The sequence below is a fragment of the Panthera onca genome, chromosome B1 (genome assembly GCF_046562875.1).
Source record: "Panthera onca isolate mPanOnc1 chromosome B1, mPanOnc1 haplotype 2, whole genome shotgun sequence".
Lineage (NCBI taxonomy): Eukaryota > Metazoa > Chordata > Mammalia > Carnivora > Felidae > Panthera > Panthera onca.
Genome location: NC_138342.1, coordinates 190,928,825 through 190,949,432, shown reverse-complemented (window position 1 = coordinate 190,949,432; position 20,608 = coordinate 190,928,825). Strand labels below are relative to the sequence as shown.

At 41.1% G+C, this 20,608-nt stretch overlaps 1 protein-coding gene across 14 annotated transcripts in view; it reads left to right on the top strand.

The window, feature by feature from the left end:
* The window catches only part of TENM3 (teneurin transmembrane protein 3), a 613,263-nt gene that overhangs the window by 537,654 nt on the left and 55,001 nt on the right, over positions 1–20,608 (top strand). For all 14 annotated transcript variants that reach the window (XM_060652873.3, XM_060652872.3, XM_060652870.3 and 11 more), the window contains 5 exons: positions 9,076–9,292; positions 10,315–10,434; positions 11,243–11,504; positions 17,332–17,599; positions 19,390–19,533. In XM_060652873.3, coding sequence (XP_060508856.1) covers positions 9,076–9,292; positions 10,315–10,434; positions 11,243–11,504; positions 17,332–17,599; positions 19,390–19,533 — 1,011 coding nt within the window. The remainder of the gene's footprint in view (positions 1–9,075; positions 9,293–10,314; positions 10,435–11,242; positions 11,505–17,331; positions 17,600–19,389; positions 19,534–20,608) is intronic.

The window sequence follows — 20,608 nt, the reverse complement described above, 5'->3', positions numbered from 1 at the left end:
TCCTGTTCATCTCACGAAGGATCTTCTTCTACTCTTTTTCTCCTTCTTTCCCCCCCTGCCCCCCTCCAAATTATAGCCTTCTCACTCGAGAACGAGAAAAGTCAGGGCTTTCCATGCCCAAGATTGGCAAAGCAGCTCTCCGGCTCCCCCTACATACTTTGATAAGCATCCTCGCCCTTACCTAGCGTACCCATTGAGAATCTCACTCAGTAGAGGCTTTCTTGATTTGATTTGATTTGTTTTAATGTTTATTCATTTTTGAGAGGAAGAGCAGGGGGAGGGGCAGGGAGAGGTGGGCAGAGGATCCAAAGCAGGCCCTGAGCTGACAGCGGTGAGCCCAACGCGGGGCTCGAACTCACAGATGGTGAGATCGTGACCTGAGCCGAACCCGGACACTCAACCGACTGAGCCACCCAGGCACCCCTGGTTTCTCGATTTTAAACGGCTCCCCATAGCATGAGCCCACTATGCAAGCCTCGGAATGCCAACACCTTGCCAAAGGCAATTCTGTCTACCTTCATAGAAACTCAAGATACTTCTGAACAAGGTGATTTCTCCAAAATATGTGATCTCTAGCAGTTGTTACCATGTTTTTATCTTCCTAACTAGAGTTCCCTCCGACATCTTGCTTCCCTGTCTGGTCCTCTAGTGGATAGGTCCCCTGTGGGTTCTTACAGCATGGGACTCAAGTCTTCTCTTAGAGACTGGGTGACTGAGGGCACAGAACTACTAAACTTTATGCAAGAATAGTGATATGCCAAAATACAATGTCAGCAGTGATGCGACTTACTTGTAGGTAGAGTTTTTTTGGTTTTTTGTCCTTCAGAAGTATGACTTTCTGGGGATGTGTCAGGAAGAGGTACCTGGAACAGGTTAGTTTTGTTTTGTTTTGTTTTTTTAAGTGGAGGCTGATGATAATGGAGAGGAAAGCACAACTCAGTGGAGGTTAGTCAGAAATTGGAAAGATAAAAACAGTAATGAGAGAGAGAATACAAAGGAAAGGTTCAGACTGCAAGGAAATGTAGGAGTGTGCTGGCCCTAAAAACAGAAGTGGAAGAATGAATGAAATGTTAATGTAAGCAGCAGAAGGAATCTGATGAACGGCCAGGAGCCGTCTAAGTTTGGAGATTACCAAACGAAAATAGGAAATGTTTGAAAATAGAATCTTAAAGACTTCTAGCAGGAAGATGAGACTGTGGTGTTCTCCAAACACATATTCAAATAAAAATTAAATAAATAAAAGAGAGAGCAACAGAAGTGGGAAGAAAGGGGGGAAATGGCTTTAATAAAGAAGAGGGGCGCCCAGGTGGCTCAGTCAAGTAAGTGTCCCACTCTGGATTTCTGCTCAGGTCATGATCTCACAGTTTGTGAGTTCGAGCCCCACATTGGGCACTGCTCACTGTAGAGGCTGTGTGGGATTCTCTTTCCCTCTCTGTCTTCCCCACCCCTGCTCGTACTCTCTCTCAAAATGAATAAATAAACGTTAAAAAATTATCTATAGCTATGAAAAAAACAAAGTAGAGGAAGAAGAAGAAAAAGGGAGGGAGGGAGGAAGAGAGGAAAGAAAAGGGAAGAGGGAAAAAAAAGGATTACAGGAGATCATAGGTACTTCCCGAAAAGATTCCAGATATCAGAACACAGAACGGCATTCAGAGTCTCAGAGCATTAAAATGTATTTTCCTGGTGGATCATGATTTGGGGGACAAATTAGTATGAGTTTGAAAGACTCTAGGAGAGTCTCAGGTTGTCTGAACCCTTTCACTCCCCACCGAATTTTTAGAGCAAAGCGAATCACGTTCAAGGAAATAGAAGCCCAGCTTATACCCTTCGAAGCCAAGCTCCCAGTAGCTTCCTGATAGTGAACGAGAAACATGAGGTTTTCCCACGATCCCTGAGTAAGTTTTCGAGGCGGAGGAAAGCCAGAGGCACACAGGCTGAAACTCCAAGTCCACCCTCGTTTCACAGCCATTACCGGCGGCTGCCACGTCAGGCTTCGCGATGTAGAAACGGGCAGCGCACGGGACCTCTCCAGAAACAGGTCTCCGGTCTGCGTGCTACACGTCTCCACCCTAAGAACCTCTGCAGAGGACACCTCGGTGGCCCAGTCGGTGAAGCGTCGGACTCTCAGTTTTCAGTTCAGGTTATGACCTCGCAGCTTCGTGGGTTCGAGCCCCACGTCGGGCTCTGCGCTGACGGTGCAGAGCCTGCTTTGGATTCTCGCACTCCCTCTCTCTCTGCCCCTCCCCCACTCACGCTCTCTCTCAAAATAAAGGATAAACTTAAAAAAAAAAAAAAAAACCTCTGCATTAACGAATTAATTTTTTGGTAGTAACCATAGCATACACACAGTGCTTTCTCATTGCCAAAATGGTTAACTGCTGTCAGCAACTTGCTGTGCATATTTCTGCTCCTTCTTCCACGAATTTATAGGCACATTTATGGTTTTAAAATTAAGTGGGATTAGTGCTATCCTAAATTTGATTCTGCCAAAGAATCCTAGAGATTTTTTTTCAGCCAGTAAGTACGAAGAGGCGTACCTTAGTCTTTGTAAGAGAAACACAGCTGTAGTCACTAATGTTACCACTACTCCGTTTGTGATAAGTGTTAGCCATAACCTCGTGTTGCTGGGGTTTTTTTCGCTCTTAGTATAAAGACAAGTCTGTAGTGAATCTGTGTGTGTGTGTGTGTGTGTGTGTGTGTGTGTGTGTGTGCCTGCATATAAATCCTTATGTAAATGTACAAATATTTCTTTGGGGCAGATGTTAAGAAGCGAAAATTCTAGGTGGAGGGGTGTTTAAACGTTTTAATTTTCGTGGCCAAATTGCCTCGCATGTGGGTTTCGCTGCTATGCGCTTCATCAGAAGGAGAGTGCTTATTTCTCTGTGCCCACGGTCTGCAGGTGATCATTGTACAGAAACAAAACTGTCCAACAAGTGAAAAATAGGAATGTTGTCTGACAGGTGAAAGTGACTCCCATCTTTATTAATTTCATTTGCATTGTTCTAATTACTGGCTAGATTGATGATCCTTATCTATGTTTCTTGGCCATTTGTGTTTCCTCTTTTGCTAATTGTTTATTTATTTCTCTGGCCCGTTTTCTTCCTGTTAGTTGTTTGACTTTTTTTTTTTTTTTTTAATTTTTAGGAGTATTTTGGTAGATGCTACTTAACAAATTCTTTGTTGGGTGTGTTGCAGATGTTAGGTATCTTTCATCATGCAGAAGTTTTCCTTGGTAGGAGGCAGATTTTTATAAGGTTTATCTTTTTATGAATTCTGGGCTGTGTGTCTTCAAAAATAAATAGGGCCTTTTCCTTTGTAAGATTATACATAGTGTTTCATACGTTTCTTCTAATGCTTTTTATAACTGTGTGGATTGGTTAATGTCCAATTAATCAAGACCTCTATTTTAAAATAATAACTGTTGGGGTAAGAAAAGAAACCAGAATTCAAGGATTAGCATAGTACTGGGGGTTAGAGAAGGGTGAGCAAATAAGACCGGAAGGTGTCTCTGCTTCCCCTTTAAGACATCATTTTGACCTGTTTCAATCTAATTATCGGTAGGAACCGAATCCATTCTTCCCTTCCTTCCAGAAAAACATTGTGCGCTGACTTAGTGCCAAGAAGGGTACTAGATACTGGGGATACGATGGCGGGCTCCATCAGCTCTCAAGGGGCTTCCCAAGCCATTGTCTGAGCTGCTGGCCGAAGCAATTGGGAGAAGGGCCTGGGGGTGAGGGTGTAGAGAGAGGTCAAGGTCTCCAGGCAGAGGAAACCATCAGACTGAAGTGTAGAGAATGAGGAGTTGGGACACGCCTGGAAATTGGGAAATGAAAATGTCGTGGAGATCTTGTCAAGGGACCACGATGGGGGCTTGAAGGCTGGTTTCTAGGAAATGGAAAGAGACTGATTCGAGAGATATTTGGGGTAAAGGAAAGAAGGACCTGGTAATTGACTCAGTGCAGAGAAAAAGGAAGGGAGGAGTCAAGGATGACATTCAGGTTTCTACTTGGAGAGACTGGACGGATAGATGATGGGCTCATTCACCGGACTAGGAAATACAGAAGAAAGCAGCACATCTAGAGAAGATTAGATGTGTTTTAGATGCACTGAGTTTTTGATGCCTGTGTAATATCCAAATGGAAATATCTGGAAGGCAGTTTGGAGATTTGAAGTGCAGAAGAATGATCAGCCTGGAGACACACGAACATAGAGACCAAACCCGTGAAGAGACCACTGATACAGAAGAACAACAAGAATAGACAGAGACACAAACATGATCCCAGTTCCGTCATAAACGAATTTCATGCGTTTCACAGAATGGTGACTTAGAAAAGTAATGAAAGGTAGACCCAGACCCTTCAAAAATTCTGAAGTCTATGGGTAAATTCCCTCAGAATAATTTATATCTTAATTTATAATTTCTACCTCTACCTCTAACTTGGATGGGGGGAAAGGGGCTTCCTAATATTGTGGGGAGGGGCGGTGGACATTATCTTTTGAGTAAAAACAGAAAATTCATTAAAAGGAGATTCACCTGTTGGGATGAGCACTGGGTATTGTATGGAAACAAATTTGACAATAAATTTCGTATTAAAAAATAAATAAATTAAAAAAAATAAACCAAGGCAAAAAAAAAAAAAAAAAAAAAAAAAAACAGGTTCAAGTATCCATAGCTGCTGAAAGAAGAAAGTGAGTTTTGATAAGCAGGTTAAAGCCAGCGTAGAAGTAACCTAGGAAGAGACTTGGAATCAGAAGTTTTAATAATCTGACAAAGTATGTATTGTCTAAATTCGCCCAAGACAATGTCAAGAATGATTTGAAGAGCACGAGGAAATAGGCTGGGGTAGAAACATTAAAGCAAGACCAGAGGGTGGCCAACTATGACCTCTGGGCCAAAGCCTGTATTTGTAAATAAAGTTTTATTGGAACACACCCTTTTCATTTCCATAATGTCTATGGCTGCTTTCGCTCTATAAAGGTGGGGCTGAACGGTGTGGGACACTGCATGGCCAACAAAGCCTAAATTGTTCACTCTCTGGCCCTTTGCAAAGTAAGTTTGCCACCCACTGTTACAGTGCAATGGAAGCCTAAGGTAAGATGAGAACATGTTTTAAAATGATAACCAAGCAAGAATTTTCAGGATTGAGTGGACAGAGCATAAACTAAATTATCTGCTTTAATGTAAAGCAGATAATTGAATAATAATGTATAATAATAATGAATAATAATGATGAATAATAATGTAAGCAGATAATTGAAGTTGTTATTCAGTGGGTTTTGAGCACTTCTGATTTTCTTTAGATTTTTTTATGATTAATTCTATTAGAGATGATGTCTACACGAATACAAATTTAAGCTGACCTAATATTCCTGATACTACCTGGAATCTCAATGATTTTGAGAAGCTATTCCACAAAGACAATTTTACTACCCTGTACATTTGGGCAAGTGGGTAATCAACTTAGTTGTACTAGATAGCCCTACCTGTGTAAGTACAAAGAATGACAAATGTTCTCCCAAGTTATAGGGAGCCAGATTCATAACCATCCATCAGTTGCTTGGGCAAGTTACTGATAAACTCTGCAGAAGAATAACAAACTGTGTGTCCCTGCATCTTGGCTGTTGAAAATGAGATTCCTTCTCTGATTGATGTTAGCAGAGAGGCTTGTAAAAATGCATTTCCAACTGATTAGTTCAGAAGGTGTCAATCTCATGCAGTTTTATGACCTGCAGACTACATAACAGATGTACATTTGCTTTTCATAAACTAACAAAGACAAATGGCTAAATTTGAGTATTCTTCTTGGGCAACTGTACCATTTATTGCCTAAAGGAAGACACTGGGGGAGTAGTGTCAGGAAGGAAAGGATGAGGGGCAGTTAACCTTTATTTTTCAAGATTCATGGAGATAAAATACAATAATTGGAAGTACTTTCTCTTCCAAGTGAGTAATCTCTTTCTAAGCTAAAGGATGAACGTAAGGGAAAAATTTGCAAGAATAGAAAATGTTTGTGTAAAATGATTCTCCCAAGCATATGCACACCCACTCAAAAGTCATGGAGTGAGAACTCTGAAATAGATCATAAAACACGTAATTAAAGATTCCTTATAAGGGGCGCCCGGATGGCTCAGTTGGTTGGGCATCCAACTTCGGCTCGGGTCATGATCTCACGGTCTATGGGTTCGAGCCCCGTGTCGTGCTGAAAGCTCAGAGCCTGGAGCCTGCTTCAGATTCTGTGTCTCCCTCTCTCTCTCTGCCCTTCAGAACTCGTGTTCTGTCCTTCTCTCTTTCTCAAAAATAAACATTTAAAAAAAATTTTTTTAAGATTCCTTATAAAATCTCAATATATAATCATGAATTGTTTCTGGAAGGGTTTTACTTTTTAATTTTTTTTTGAAGCCAGAAATGATACTGAGACAACAGTTCAATAGTCTACTATAAAAATCTGAGTCTTAATAACTGCTTCTCTTTCTTTGAGAGAAAAATACATACAACGTGTTGCATTATTATGTCTTCATGAAAAGTAAGCCTATAAGCATAGTTTTATCTTTCTTCCAAAAGTGTGGAGAAATATTTAGACATTTATCATCTTCATGGCCTTTTGGCCAAGAAAGTAGCATTTTGATAAATTTATATAAAATTTCAAAGCTCGGTTTAATTTGATTTTCTTAAAATATGATTTAAAACTTTTATCAAAGGACTAAAACTGCCCTTTCAAATAATGAATGCATCTTTAAAAAACATGATGGACATCTGCATAAAAATGTAACTATCACAAGGAAACAATACATAAGAAGATCTGCCTATCAGAAATTCTGACTCATTGTGACTCATTGTGGTTAACAAAGCAATTCAAATACTAACGTGAAAGGAGCCCAACACTATAAATTTAATTCAAGTATTTGTGTATTCGGCTTGTTTTTCAGCTACAAATAAAATAGTGAACAGACTTTTAGTTACTGTCTCTAGATAAACTAGATCTTTCTCAGTTGTAAGTGACAGAAAATCTAACCCAGACAGGCATAAAGAAGAAGAAAATAGCTTGGCCTCTGCACCTGAAAAGCCCAGGAGCTCCAGTCCAGCCTGTTGTAAAAACCTTAAAGATGCCACTGTGACCTATTGTCTTTGTCTCCAGCTCTTGGCTCTGCTTCTTGAATGGCTGCATTCCGAACCAGGTTCTCCTGGATTGGCAGCTGGAGGGATGCAGTCACCCCAGCCTCACAGCCGTACAGCTTCAAGCCTGGGAGGAGGTGGGGGGGGTGGGGTGCAGGGGACAGGACCTGCAGACAGTTCCTGAAATTTACTCCAGCTCAGCAAGTTCGGTTGAACCAAACATTTCTGAACCAAACATGAAGGGGGAAATGCGCGTGGACAGAGAGGCGGGGAGGGAGGGATGGACACCTAAATGACTACGTAGAGCTGTCGCCCAAAGAAACAGAAGGGAGTATTAGGAGAAATTTCAAGTGTTCCCTACCTTCTGCTTCAGGTGTGCAAAATGACTTAAGGGCATTGATCCAGGGGGCACCTGGGCTCCTCAGTTGGTTAAGCGACTGACTTGATTTCTGCCCAGGTCATGATCTCACTGTTCATGAGATTGAGCCCCGAGTGGGGCTCTCAGCACAAAGCCTGCTTGGGATTCTTTCCCTCTCTGTCTGCCCTTCCTCCGCTCTCTCTGTCTCTCTGTCTCTCTCTCTCTCTGTCTCTCTCCCTCTCTCTCTCTCAAATAAATAAACTTAGGGAAAAAAAAGGACATTGATCCAGGACCCCTCGTCTTTGGTTTCTGACCTTACTGTGTTGCTGTTGACATACTTTTAGACTGGGCAACATGACTCAGTTTAGTCTCTTTTCTTTTGTCTCAATTTGCTGTCAGATAATGGAGGGGAAAACTTACATTCTATTAATAAGAGTGTCCTCAAGCAAAAACAAATGGCTAGTGTGTTTTTTTGAAAATAAAAGTTACTAAAAAACACTCGTGTAAATAAAATACGTAGGTCAACTAGATATTTTCGACTGAGTTTGTCATAATAGGGTCACACAAAGACCTGATACCTGGGTTTAAAGATTTTTAAGACCATTTGATCTCCCAAGAATGATTTAAAGTCTTCAGAAACTAATATTTTATTACTCTGTACTGAGACATGTAATTGCCAAGCAGATCACAATTCATGTATCAGCTGGCCAGTGAAAGAATGATCTTAAGGGATAATGTCACCAAATCATCATAACCTGACACTCTTATCCACTGATGAGTTGGTTTATATGTTTCAAGCAAAATACTTACATGGGGCATTGAATGTCATTTCCTTTTGATGTTCCTGGAGAAGGCACTAGCAGATTCTTTCTACCCGCTACACTTTTCATGTCACCAACACTGCGGGTCAGTTTTCTTTTCTGATAGGCTTCTTATCATTTATAATATTATGGCGTATTTACATTTGCCACATTTTAAAGTAACACCTCCATTTTAGCAGAGACATACCAGGGGCCCAGGATCCTGTTTAAAATTTGAGAGTTGCCTTAATCTTATTTGGAACACACTTCACCTTCCTTGGCAAAGCTGTTTCCTTGAAAGATGGTTGCCTAATCTCATCTGTTTTATGTTGATTTGTGTTTGCTTCATTTCACAGACTTTCATTTTCTGGCCCTTTCCCAAATTTTAGAACTCCTCCCTAAGCAGTTTCCTATCCATTCACCAATCGCGCTCACTGTGTTAACTCCTGGTACGTTTTCTCTAAAATATAGAAGGCTTCAGTAACTATACTTAAAAATAATCTATATCCTTTCAAGCTACTAATGGATTGTTCTAATCAGTCATTTTTAATTTCTTAATCAGAATCCGTCTTGTCCGATCTAAACACTTACTCTGCGTGAAAGCAGCTGCAAATATCGTATTCATATTTCATCCGTTTCCAAAAAGTAGGCCTCATAGAAATTACTCTCAACTGGGGTGGGGGTGGGGGCGGAGATTCATCTGATACGAAAGAAAACGAACCAACAAACAAAACGTAGCGCGCGAAACGTTAGTCACAGATTAAAAGAGGAGTTCTCTCACTGGCTTACGCTTCTCTCTGCAGATGGGCTCGTTGACTGTATGGATCCTGATTGCTGTTTACAGAGTTCCTGCCAAAACCAGCCTTACTGCCATGGGCTGCCTGACCCTCAGGATGTCATCAGCCAAAGCTTACAGTCCCCCCCGCAGCAGGCTGCCAAGTCCTTCTATGATCGAATCAGCTTTCTCATAGGGTCTGACAGCACCCATGTCCTACCTGGAGAAAGTCCTTTCAATAAGAGGTTAATGCATTTTGTTTTTTCCTTACATAGATGCGTAGTGTTGTTATCAGCAGTTACGTGCACTTTTTACGAAATGCTGATGACCGAATCTGAGGAAAGTGCTTTTTCTTTTAATGCACTTTTTCCTCTTTCGGCAAATTCCTCACCAAACTTCGCGTTTCAAGCATTTTTGACACAGTTCACATACTTTGTCAATTTCAGTATCCGAGCCATAACGGGACATCCCATTAAGGAGTCGATAAATCTTCATTTAACTAGTTGATTTTGTTAGCGCGGTTGGAAATGTTTCAAAAGAAGCAGTGAAAAGACCCCAAAAGGCAAAGCAGAAGTGAGCTTTTTTTTTTTTTTTTTTAGCTGAGCTCGCTAAATAATATAAATTATGAATTAATGTAATGGAACTGCTAACGGCATCACAGTAAGATTGCATAAGCTGTTTGACTGGTGCTTTACAGAGCAGTAATGACCTGAAAATAAACCAGTAAGTGAAAGCAGGTGTCTTGTGTCTCACTGAGTAAAAGAAGATGATTTACGCTGAACTCCTGGATCTGCAGTAATTTAACAGCATTAATGCAGTTAGACCCAGCAGTTGATTAAAAGTTGTTCCACAAATGTGCCTTATTGCCCCTTTAAATCTTGTACTCCTTGGTCCCCGCAGATTTACGGATTGCCTTGGAATTAATTGGAAGGTATACTTTTCTTCATGTAAGCGCCAGATAGATGACTTATGAAAAAGCGCAGCTTATAATTTAAAAAATTCATCTCTAAATTATTGGTCTTGACAACTCTCCAAAAACCAGATTACAACAAATTAAAAGCCCAGGGTAAACACCAGGCATTTAGAGAATGTGAATTGCACCGAATTAAAAGGGACATTGTCTTGGGAGTATTTCAGGTCTGGTTTGGGGGAATAACAAGCGTGGGTGATAGTGTTATTTTATCCTTAGGATGAATTAGCTCTAAATCATGGTACTGTTGGCCTGAGGAGACGAACGCTCATTCTGATTCTTCTCCTTTTCCCACAGCCTTGCATCCGTCATCAGAGGCCAAGTACTAACTGCTGACGGAACTCCTCTCATTGGAGTAAATGTCTCGTTTTTCCATTACCCAGAATATGGATATACTATTACCCGCCAGGATGGAATGTGAGTTAGTCCCACTGCACTGTCTTTTCTTGAAGTAGTTTCCGTATAAAAACTAGGCATTCTTCTATCACCCAATATGTGTTATTGTTCATTTAATATAGAACTGCGACAACTTTTAGACTCCAGAAATCTGTGACGGTGCACATGACACAGACTTAAAGTCACAGGCTCACACAGTGCTTTAAAAGTTGAGCTCATGGGGCGTGTGGGTGGCTCAGTCGGTTGGGCGTCCGACTTCAGCTCAGGTCATGATCTCGCGGTCCGTGAGTTCGAGCCCCGCGTCGGGCTCTGTGCTGACAGCTCAGAGCCTGGAGCCTGTTTCAGATTCTGTGTCTCCCTCTCTCTCTGACCTTCCCCCGTTCATGCTCTGTCTCTCTCTGTCTCAAAAATGAATAGACGTTAAAAAAAAAATTTTTAAAAATAAAGATAAATAAAAAAGTTGAGCTCATTTACCAAGACGTGGTAACAGTGTTGTGATTTTGTAGAATTTTCTTTGTCTTCGAAGGTTCCTGTTGAAATATTTCGAAGTGATATTTCATAAGCTCAGATGGTTCTGAAAAAAAGAGTAGATAGGTAGACAGATAAAGCGGATACGGGAAAATGTTAATGAATTGGTAAGTCTAAGTAAAGGGTATATGGGTGTTCATTGTGTAATTATTTGCATACTCTTATAGATTTGAAACCCTATGATATAAAAGTTGGGGGGAAATCGGTTATCTTTATAAGGCATATTTATTTATGCAGTTGAGTGTTGTTGGAAGCTGTATGGGATCCAGATAATTCACTGAGCAATCTTGTTTTTTCGTAGGTTTGACCTGGTGGCAAATGGAGGGGCGTCCCTGACTTTGGTATTTGAACGATCCCCATTCCTCACTCAGTATCATACGGTGTGGATTCCATGGAATGTCTTTTATGTGATGGATACCCTGGTCATGAAGAAGGAAGAGAATGACATTCCCAGCTGTGATCTGAGTGGATTTGTGAGGCCAAATCCTATCATCGTGTCCTCTCCTTTATCCACCTTTTTCAGATCATCTCCTGAAGACAGCCCTATAATTCCCGAAACACAGGTAGAATATTCTAGCAGGCAGTCCTTTTTAAGGAAACCGTCTTTCAGATCGTGCAGTGTCCCAAGAATCTTTAAAAAGGGTTGCAGAATTCCAGCACAATCCTAAATATTCTGTAGAATGAAACATAGAATGTGGGATGTGTGTGTGTGTGTGTGTGTGTGTGTGCGCGCGCGCTAGAATATATAACACTGTAGTAGGATATCTAGTTATTTCTTAAAGATCTATTCAAAATACTTTTTTGTTCAGGCTATACTATATGTGTATATATTTACTGGTTGTAGCCAAATAGAAAAACAGCTTAAACTCAACTAGCTGATGACGTCTTTGCTCATGCACTCACTGGAAAAAGCTTTTGGTACCTGTATGTTCCTGACCTCCTGATGGACATGGTAACAATTAATTATGGTCATTATTCTCAGTAACTTAATATTTTATTATAATTGTAAGTAAAAAATGTTTCAGAACAGATGACTTTTTGATTTTTAGCAGCAAATATTTATTAATTGTCGCAAGATATTTTTACCTAAAAAGCTTGATATTAGGTCTTAAGTTCTAATAATTTATAACAAAGCCTATTCTCCTCAGGAAAAAAAAGAACACTAACTTTTAAAAAAATAGCCATACTGTCACTATTCCTTTTATCTACTGAAATATCTGGAGATTTTTTTTCCTTCCTATTTGTTTTCAGTTAAAAATAATTTTGAGGGGCACCTGGGTGGCTCAGTCGGTTGAGCATCCGACTTTGGCTCGGGTCATGATCTCATGGTTCGTGCGTTCGAGCCCCGCTGCTCGTGCGTTCGGGCACGTGCTCATGGCTCGTGCGTTCGGGCTCTGTGCTGACAGCTCGGAGCCTGGAGCCTGCTTCGGATTCTGTGTCTCCCTCTCTCTCTGCCCCTCTGTCTCTCTCTGTCTCTCAAAAATGAATAAATGTTAAAAACAATTTTTTTTAGATAATAATAATTTTCAGTTTGGGGCACCTGGGTGGCTCAGTTGGTTGAGGGTCCAACTCTTGATTTCGGCTCTGATCATGATCCCAGGTTTCTGGGATTGAATCCCACATAGGGCTCTGTGCTGATAGTATGGATCCTGCTTGGGATTCTCTCTCCCTCTCTCTCTGCCCCTCCCTTGTAGACTCTCTCTCTCTCTCTCTCTCTCTCTCTCTCTGTCTCTCAAAAGTAAATACATAAATGTTTTTTAAAAGGAAATAATTTTGAGGTTTTAAAGATAGGACATTAGGTACGATAATAGTGGACTTTATTCGTAAATAGCCAAGTAAAAATATGTGGTCTGTCAAATAACAGCAGCACACAGCCGCTTTGTGACATTCATTCTTCAAGTCTTTATTGAATACCTGTTCTGCACCAGGCGGTGTTAGAATGGGATGAAGCAGTAAGCCAATCAGATGAATGCCTGCCCTCAGGGAGCTTGCCAGCTAAAAGGGGGGAGAGACAACACACAGACAAATGTATGTCAGGTGATGAATAAGACTCATTTCTCAAAGGTAAAACAGGGTAAAACGGTTGGGGGTGCCATTTTACGAAGGGTGGTCCGGGAGGATCTCTTTGATAAGTTGATATTTCAGCAGAAACTTTAAGAAAGTGAAAGAGTCGTTAGAAGGGTCTTCCAGACAGCGTAAGGAGCAAGGTCAGAAGCTCCGGGGGGAAGAGCATGCTTGGCCTATTCACAGAACGGCAAAGAGGCCAGCGGGTAGGGCTTGAGTGAAGGAGTGACACCCAAACCCGGAGTCATTGAAGATGGTGGCACGGTTAAGGACCATGTGTGTACTTTGAGTCATTGGAAGCTGTTGGAAGCTTTAGAGTAGAGCAGTAACAGTTGCCGATTTCCTTCTTAAAAGGATCACTGTCATTGTTACACTAAGAATATTTTTTTTTTAATTTTTTTTTTTAACGTTTATTTATTTTTGAGACAGAGAGAGACAGAGCGTGAACGGGGGAGGGTCAGAGAGAGAGGGAGACACAGAATCGGAAGCAGGCTCCAGGCTCCGAGCCATCAGCCCAGAGCCCGACGCGGGGCTTGAACTCACGGACCGCGAGATCGTGACCTGAGCTGAAGTCGGACGCTTAACCGACTGAGCCACCCAGGCGCCCCTACTAAGAATATTTTATATTGGGGAAAGGTTCAAATAAGGAGACCAGGTGGGAGACAGTCTCAGTAAGTAGGAGAAAAGATGGTGGCTTGAACAAAGGTGGTTAGGGTGGAAGGTGGAAGGAGGGGACATGTACGAGCGGAGTCCAGGGGAGAGGTTGGAAGGAAAGATACTAAACCTGGGGGTCATCAGTGTTACGGATGAACATAAAGCATAGGATGAGAAAGAACCCCCAGGGAGGGAGTACAGATAGAGAGCAGAGGAGACGAGCCGAGAAGGTCCAGGATAACAGGTAAGGAGAACTCTCACAGGCAACTATGATGCAGAAGGGACCCCTGGATGATATGCTGCGTAACCAGGCCGACTTTGGGCTGAAGCTTTTATTAGAAATTCAGCGTAGCCTTATGCGCTGTAGTGCTTCCTCCCAGGGGTCATCGTGTAGTCAGGCTGAGCTCCTTGCCAGGGCTTAAATAGATTTAACCTTGAAGCAGTGTCTGTCTGTCTGTCTGTCTATAGGGGGAAAACTTTCAGCAAACCGAGTCACTGAAATGGGTTGCAGGTAGTCAACCGTTGCAAGAATACGTGAAGGGTTCTTTTCCCCATTCCATCAAACAGTCAACCAACATTTGGTAGAAATTTGCTGAGAGTCTAATGTGTACCTGGTACTCTACTAGGATAAAAAGATTAGTAAGGCATGGCTCTTGCCACTCTAAAGTGTGATCGAGATTTGAAAGAAGAACTCTGAAAGTTCAAGAGGGGTCCATTCCCAAAGAAGCCAAAAACATGCATCACTGAGGAGGTTGACCTTCAAAAGAGGGAAAGGATATTCCAGATGGAAGAAAATGTGTAAGCAACCACATGGTGGTAAGACCAAATAATGTCGTATTAAAGCTGATGGACCATTTAAATGTAGGGCATATAAAGGGAAAGCCTGGGGCCAGGTTACCATACAGTGGAGACCTTGAATTCTTCAGGCAATATGGAACCGGGGGGCCCATGGCATTTTTTCAGATTTCTCTAAAGCTAACTCAAGTGACAAAACGTGTAATTGCTAGAAGGAAACAGACGAATCGGTGAACTGACTAGTGTTCGCTGTATTTCCATGCACGTCCAGCACTGAGACGGAAGGTGCCCAACACGCACAATGGTACTAGAGAAGAGGAAGCAGATTAGACTGAGATTTGGAAGGTAGAAGTGACAGGATGTATCTCTTTTTTTTTTTTTTTTTTGACTGGATAAATAATTGTATTTATTTATTATAAAATAAAATACTCATTAATTTATTATCAAACAAAATAAGAACAATAACAAAATAAGAGAAAGTAAGCCTTTGTGTTTGTAATTTTACTCCGTTTTTTTAGTTGTATTGCGCTTTCTAACTGAATATGTAATGGGGTGAAGAATGAGGCTTACAGATCAGACAGCTGGTAAAAAAAAAAAAAAAAAAAAATAGGCTTAATGGTTGATTTTTTCCACTCTGGCTAGATTTACTTTTCCCTCTAATGCAAAATAACATGGTCAAGTTAAATTACATAGGAGAAACACATGTTTTAATGAATCAGATTACAGATATTTGTTCCATGGAAGTAGGTTAATGATGACAAAGATAGTAATCAATTATTAAGATAAGAATAACATATGATATCTTGCAGCCTCTAGAAGATCACAGGAAATATATATTAATTAAGGAAAGGACTGCCTTATGTATAGAAAACCTACCAGATTTATGAGAAATTATTTTGGAAATAAGAGGAAACAAATTATATGCCTTAGGGTTCGATCACTTACATTTTCAGAGCCATTCAAGAGTCACAGAATCTATTTTTCAAGCTCGCCTATTGGTATTTCACCCCCAAGATAGAAGAACAATGAGTTCTATTTCCATTATACATCCTGTAGCCTACAGCCACACAACAATGCTGTCGATCTTAAATGTAATGGTCTCCCTGAGTCTAACAAAGCTCTGGAAAGTTTCTGTATGTCCGTAAACTATTTTGCCTGAGACAGTCCGTGGCCGGAATCCGTTGGCGTAGTTGGGAAGGAAAACCCCACTTGTAATAAATAGGAACAATATCTGTGAGAGCGTAGCGATGCCTTCTCGATCCGCTAAATTGCCTCACATCTCTCTTCATGCCAACACTGGCTCACGGGCCAGCATGGAAGTTTGCTTAGCCCACTCTTTTGTGCTGCTTGTTTATACTGAAACTGACCACCACAACCTCACTGTCGTGGGTTCCACTTAAGTCATTAAAACTCAGAGGCGACAGCTAAGCATCAATCCTAGCTGTTCCACGCGAGAGGAGCTAAATGCCGCTGACCACTGGATCGCCATTCTGAGATTTTTCTAACACAATCAGGTAGTCCTTTCTGTCTGAACAAAGAAGCTTGATAGGACAATATGAGGAAAGCTTTGCGAGTGTTAACTTAATACTTAGTAAGAGAAAGTGTTGACTTCCTGGTGCGGATCCTTGAGCATAAATGGCCTTGTGCACTTTGCAATATGTGTCTTGTGGTAAACCTGGGAAGAGTGATCATTAGTAACCAAACTAATAGGTGCTTCCTAATCAGCATCTGAACCGTCTGGAAAGATTTTACACACGACGTAAAATATATTTTCAAAACAATTAATGTTTTGGCCTATGTCAGTATGCCTTTGTTAGCATTCATGGAGCCAGTCACATCGATGGGTAGGCTGGAGGGTTAAGAATGTGATTTTTACCAATTTGTAAAGGAGATCATTCATAGGCAGGTGGTTATTTTAACTTTTTACAGTCCAGCTTCAACTCGAAAAGGATACGTTGAGTGTCTTGCCTGTGCATTCAGTAACGCATTAGTTGTTCTCTAGGGAGAAATTGATGCAGCTCCGAAATACTAGTCCATCTGCCATCCTGAACTTGCTATCGTTCTGTTACCTTTCCACATGGATGTGGAATTTGCTACAATTTAACCCAAACGGATTGCTCTTGTTTTGTTATCGCTCCTGTCTTTCTAGGCTGTGACCAGTCAGCTGCTGAGGCTACAGGCCCAGGTTTCAGCCCTAAATGAGCCAGCTGGCGGAGGCCAGATCTTTGGCCTACACCACATCCCTGCTCTAAGCCAGCCATCTTACAAATGTCTGCTCTAATTCTCCAGGGTGATGGGGGTGAAAGATGGGTTAGTGAGAATCGGCTGTGACTATAGGCCAACAAGTCAGTGCATGTCAGCCCGATGGAGCAGTTACAGTGACTTCCGTGTGAGGAATAGCACCTGAGGTATGATTAACTCAAAATAAATGACAAGAAGCTTTTAGGAGGAGAGAAATCGGGCTGGCGGCAGAGTTATCTATAATTATTGAATAAAGTCACAGCTCAGATGTGTATTTGTGAAGAGCAACTCTTTGATGTCTTATTTTAGTTGTTCGTCTCAATTCTGTGGAATCTCTTTTTTTTTTTTTTAATTTTTTTTTTTTAACATTTATTTATTTTTGAGACAGAGAGAGACAGAGCATGAATGCGGGAGGGTCAGAGAGAGAGGGAGACACAGAATCCGAAACAGGCTCCAGGCTCTGAGCTGTCAGCACAGAGCCCGACGCGGGGCTCGAACTCACGGACGGCGAGATCGTGACCTGGGCTGAAGTCGGACACCCAACCGACTGAGCCACCCAGGCGCCCCTGTGGAATCTCTTTTACCTAATAGTTATCCATGATCGCAGTTTTAAGCTTCCGCTTTTTTCATACCTAGGTACTCCATGAAGAAACTACAATTCCAGGAACAGATCTGAAACTTTCCTACTTGAGTTCCAGAGCTGCAGGCTATAAGTCAGTTCTCAAGATCACCATGACCCAGTCTATTATACCATTTAATTTAATGAAGGTTCACCTTATGGTGGCTGTCGTCGGAAGACTCTTTCAGAAGTGGTTTCCTGCCTCGCCAAACTTGGCCTATACTTTTATATGGGATAAAACAGATGCGTATAATCAAAAGGTCTATGGTCTATCTGAAGCTGTTGGTAAGTTCCTTATCAATATGTTTTCAGCCAAAAAAAAATTATCTTGAAGTCAGAACTAATATGATATTATCTTGAAGTCAGAACTAACAAATCACCCACGAAACTCAATGGACAAACGGATGGGAAGGCGGTAAGATTGTCCGTGGGGAGTTCTAAGCTGGTTGGTTGAGACCTACCATGGGAAAAGGGAGTGTATTTCCATATGATGAGACAGCATCCCTTTTTTCTGGCTGAAATTACACATGAGAAAATGTTCTGAATGACAATCCACGGTGTCCCATCCTTTTCTCCCATGTTCTCCTTCCTTACTGTTCTCCTTCCTCTTCTCGTTTTTTTTCCTCACAACTTTGTCTCCATAGCTTTCCTTATCCTTTTTGATGTTTTCCGTATCTGACAATTAGGGTGCTTTCAGCTCACAAGGGTATTTGAGAGGATATAGACAATATTTGTGTTCAAAAATTATCTCAGATCTTTTGACTAGAAGGAGTCAATTCAGTGCAATGACATTCTTAAAACATCGGGTAAAAAGAGGTTAGAGTGGAAGAGAGCCAAAGCATAAGAGACTCTTAAAAACTGAGAACAGGGGCGCCTGGGTGGCTCAGTCGGTTGAGCGTCCGACTTCGGCTCAGGTCATGATCTCACACTGTGAGTTCAAGCCCCACATCGGGCTCTGTGCTGACGGCTCAGAGCCTGGAGCCTGTTTCGGATTCTGTGTCTCCCTCTCTCTCTGTCCCTTCCCCGCTCATGCTCTGTCTGTCTCTGTCTCAAAAAAATAAATAAAAAACATTAAGAAAAAAAAAATTAAAAAAAAAAAAACTGAGAACAAACTGAGGGTTGATGGGGGGTGGGAGGGAGGGGAGGGTGGGTGATGGGTATTGAGGAGGGCACCTTTTGGGATGAGCACTGGGTGTTGTATGGAAACCAATTTGACAATAAACTTCATATATTGAAAAAATAATAATAAAAAATAAAACATCGGGTAAACCAGTTTCACTGAATGATGGGACAGTGTGATCAAAGATTGATGTGAAGAAATGTATGTATGGTATAGCTTCACACTCAACCCAAGAACAGCAACAACCAATGGATGCTTTTTGTTCTACCAGTTTTTACCTGAGAGTATTCTTATTCTGAAATTAATATATACCTTGGGCTTGAATTAGTTCAATCAGATAATTACCACTTCTCCCTCTGCTTTGGTCTCAAATTTAAAACCCATGTTCCGTTGTGACTCTGAATCTTCTCATTTGTGATTTGTTCACATTAATCTACTGCTGGTGTTATTGTTCATTTCTGATAGTAACGTGAATATGATGCCATAATCAGACTATCTTTTTTGCTATATTGAACCTTACTTATTGTAAATATCTTCCACAACTGAATAGTCTTGGAAACTACACCGCTATAATTATTCAGATGGAAAATGTAATTTTTAGTTGTTATCATCTGATCACCACCCGGGGCTGATTTGTCTGATCTGATTACTTAACCAGGTGCCCAGTCTGGTCTTCATTTTGTGCTATGGACCCCTTGTGAAAAAGTGGTGTGAGGGGGAAAAAAAATACTAATTTCCTATCAAGTCAATAGAAAAATAATACTTGAAGATCGCTTTTTTTTTTAGAAAAATACCTTTTATGTGGCCAAATCCTCTCACATAGAAATAAACGCTACTCATAAATGAGTAGAAATATAGTATTAGAACACGACTACGAAGAAAGGCGTTTTATCAAAAACAGTACATTGCGTCTCTGCCCGTAGCTAAGATGAACTGTGATTTGTCTTGATTCCAGTTTCAGTTGGATATGAATACGAGTCATGTCTGGACTTGACTCTGTGGGAAAAGAGGACCGCCATTTTACAAGGCTATGAATTAGACGCTTCCAACATGGGTGGTTGGACATTAGATAAACATCATGTGTTGGACGTTCAGAATGGTAAGATCTTGTTCTCAGTTGACTTGCTTTCCTTCGGATGGATTAGCTTGTGGCAACATTTCTTCCCATGCATGCTGTAGGATTAGAAGTAGGAGAAAAAATATATGTTTCCAAGACCATAGAAGTCTCAAGTGGGAACTACCTAACATTCTTCTTGTGGACTTTGAAACATTCGTATATTCGTCACCAAAATAGTTTTCCCATTTGATTATAAATGACTTAAATGCTGCATTGAAAGTACTCTATGTGGTCGTCCCTACCACAGATTCTCTAGGAGTGTCTACGTCTATAGTCAGTCCATGACTTGATCCACAGTGCGTTAGGAAGGTTTACCAAAAAAAGGAATGGGAGGGGACTTTTTTAAAAGTAAAGAAAAAATAAAAATCCATGTACTTTCCCAAAATATTTCTCTTTTTTGATAATTTTTTTAATGTTTGTTTTTTGAGAGAGAGAGAGACAGAGTGTGAGTCGGGGGAGGGGCAAAGAGAGAGGAAGGCACGAAATCCGAAGCAGGCTCCAAGCCGTGAGCTGTCAGCACAGGGCCAACGCGGGGCTTGAACTCACGAACCGTGAGATCATGACCTGAGCTCAAGTCAGACTTCACTGACTGAGCCACCCAGGCGCCCCACCAAAATGTTTCTAACAGATCTTAATCCTTAAGTAGTCTGAGTATGTCGATTTTTATTTTCAGTTCTTAAATTGTATGTGAGAAAAAAAATTGTTCTCTTGCTCAAACTGGGTTCCTATGCTCTTATTTAACTTTGTAAATATGAGGGAAAAAATACATGAATAATTTGAGAAAAGAGTATTCCTTATAGTAGGCCTTACACTATTGGTGAATATGCCCTGGAAAACCATGTATCAGATATCACAAACCAAAAGACCAGTTACTTGACAAAATTTGACCAGCATAGTCTCATAAAGAATATCATTGATATTAAACAATTTCTGTTGTCCTCGCTGTGTGTCTAACATTTTGCCCACACGCCAGCTACAATCTCAGATAACTTATGGGCACTTTTCTAGAAAAGCGGAGCCTTGATGCAACTTACTGTAGCCACCGGTCCTAAACCAC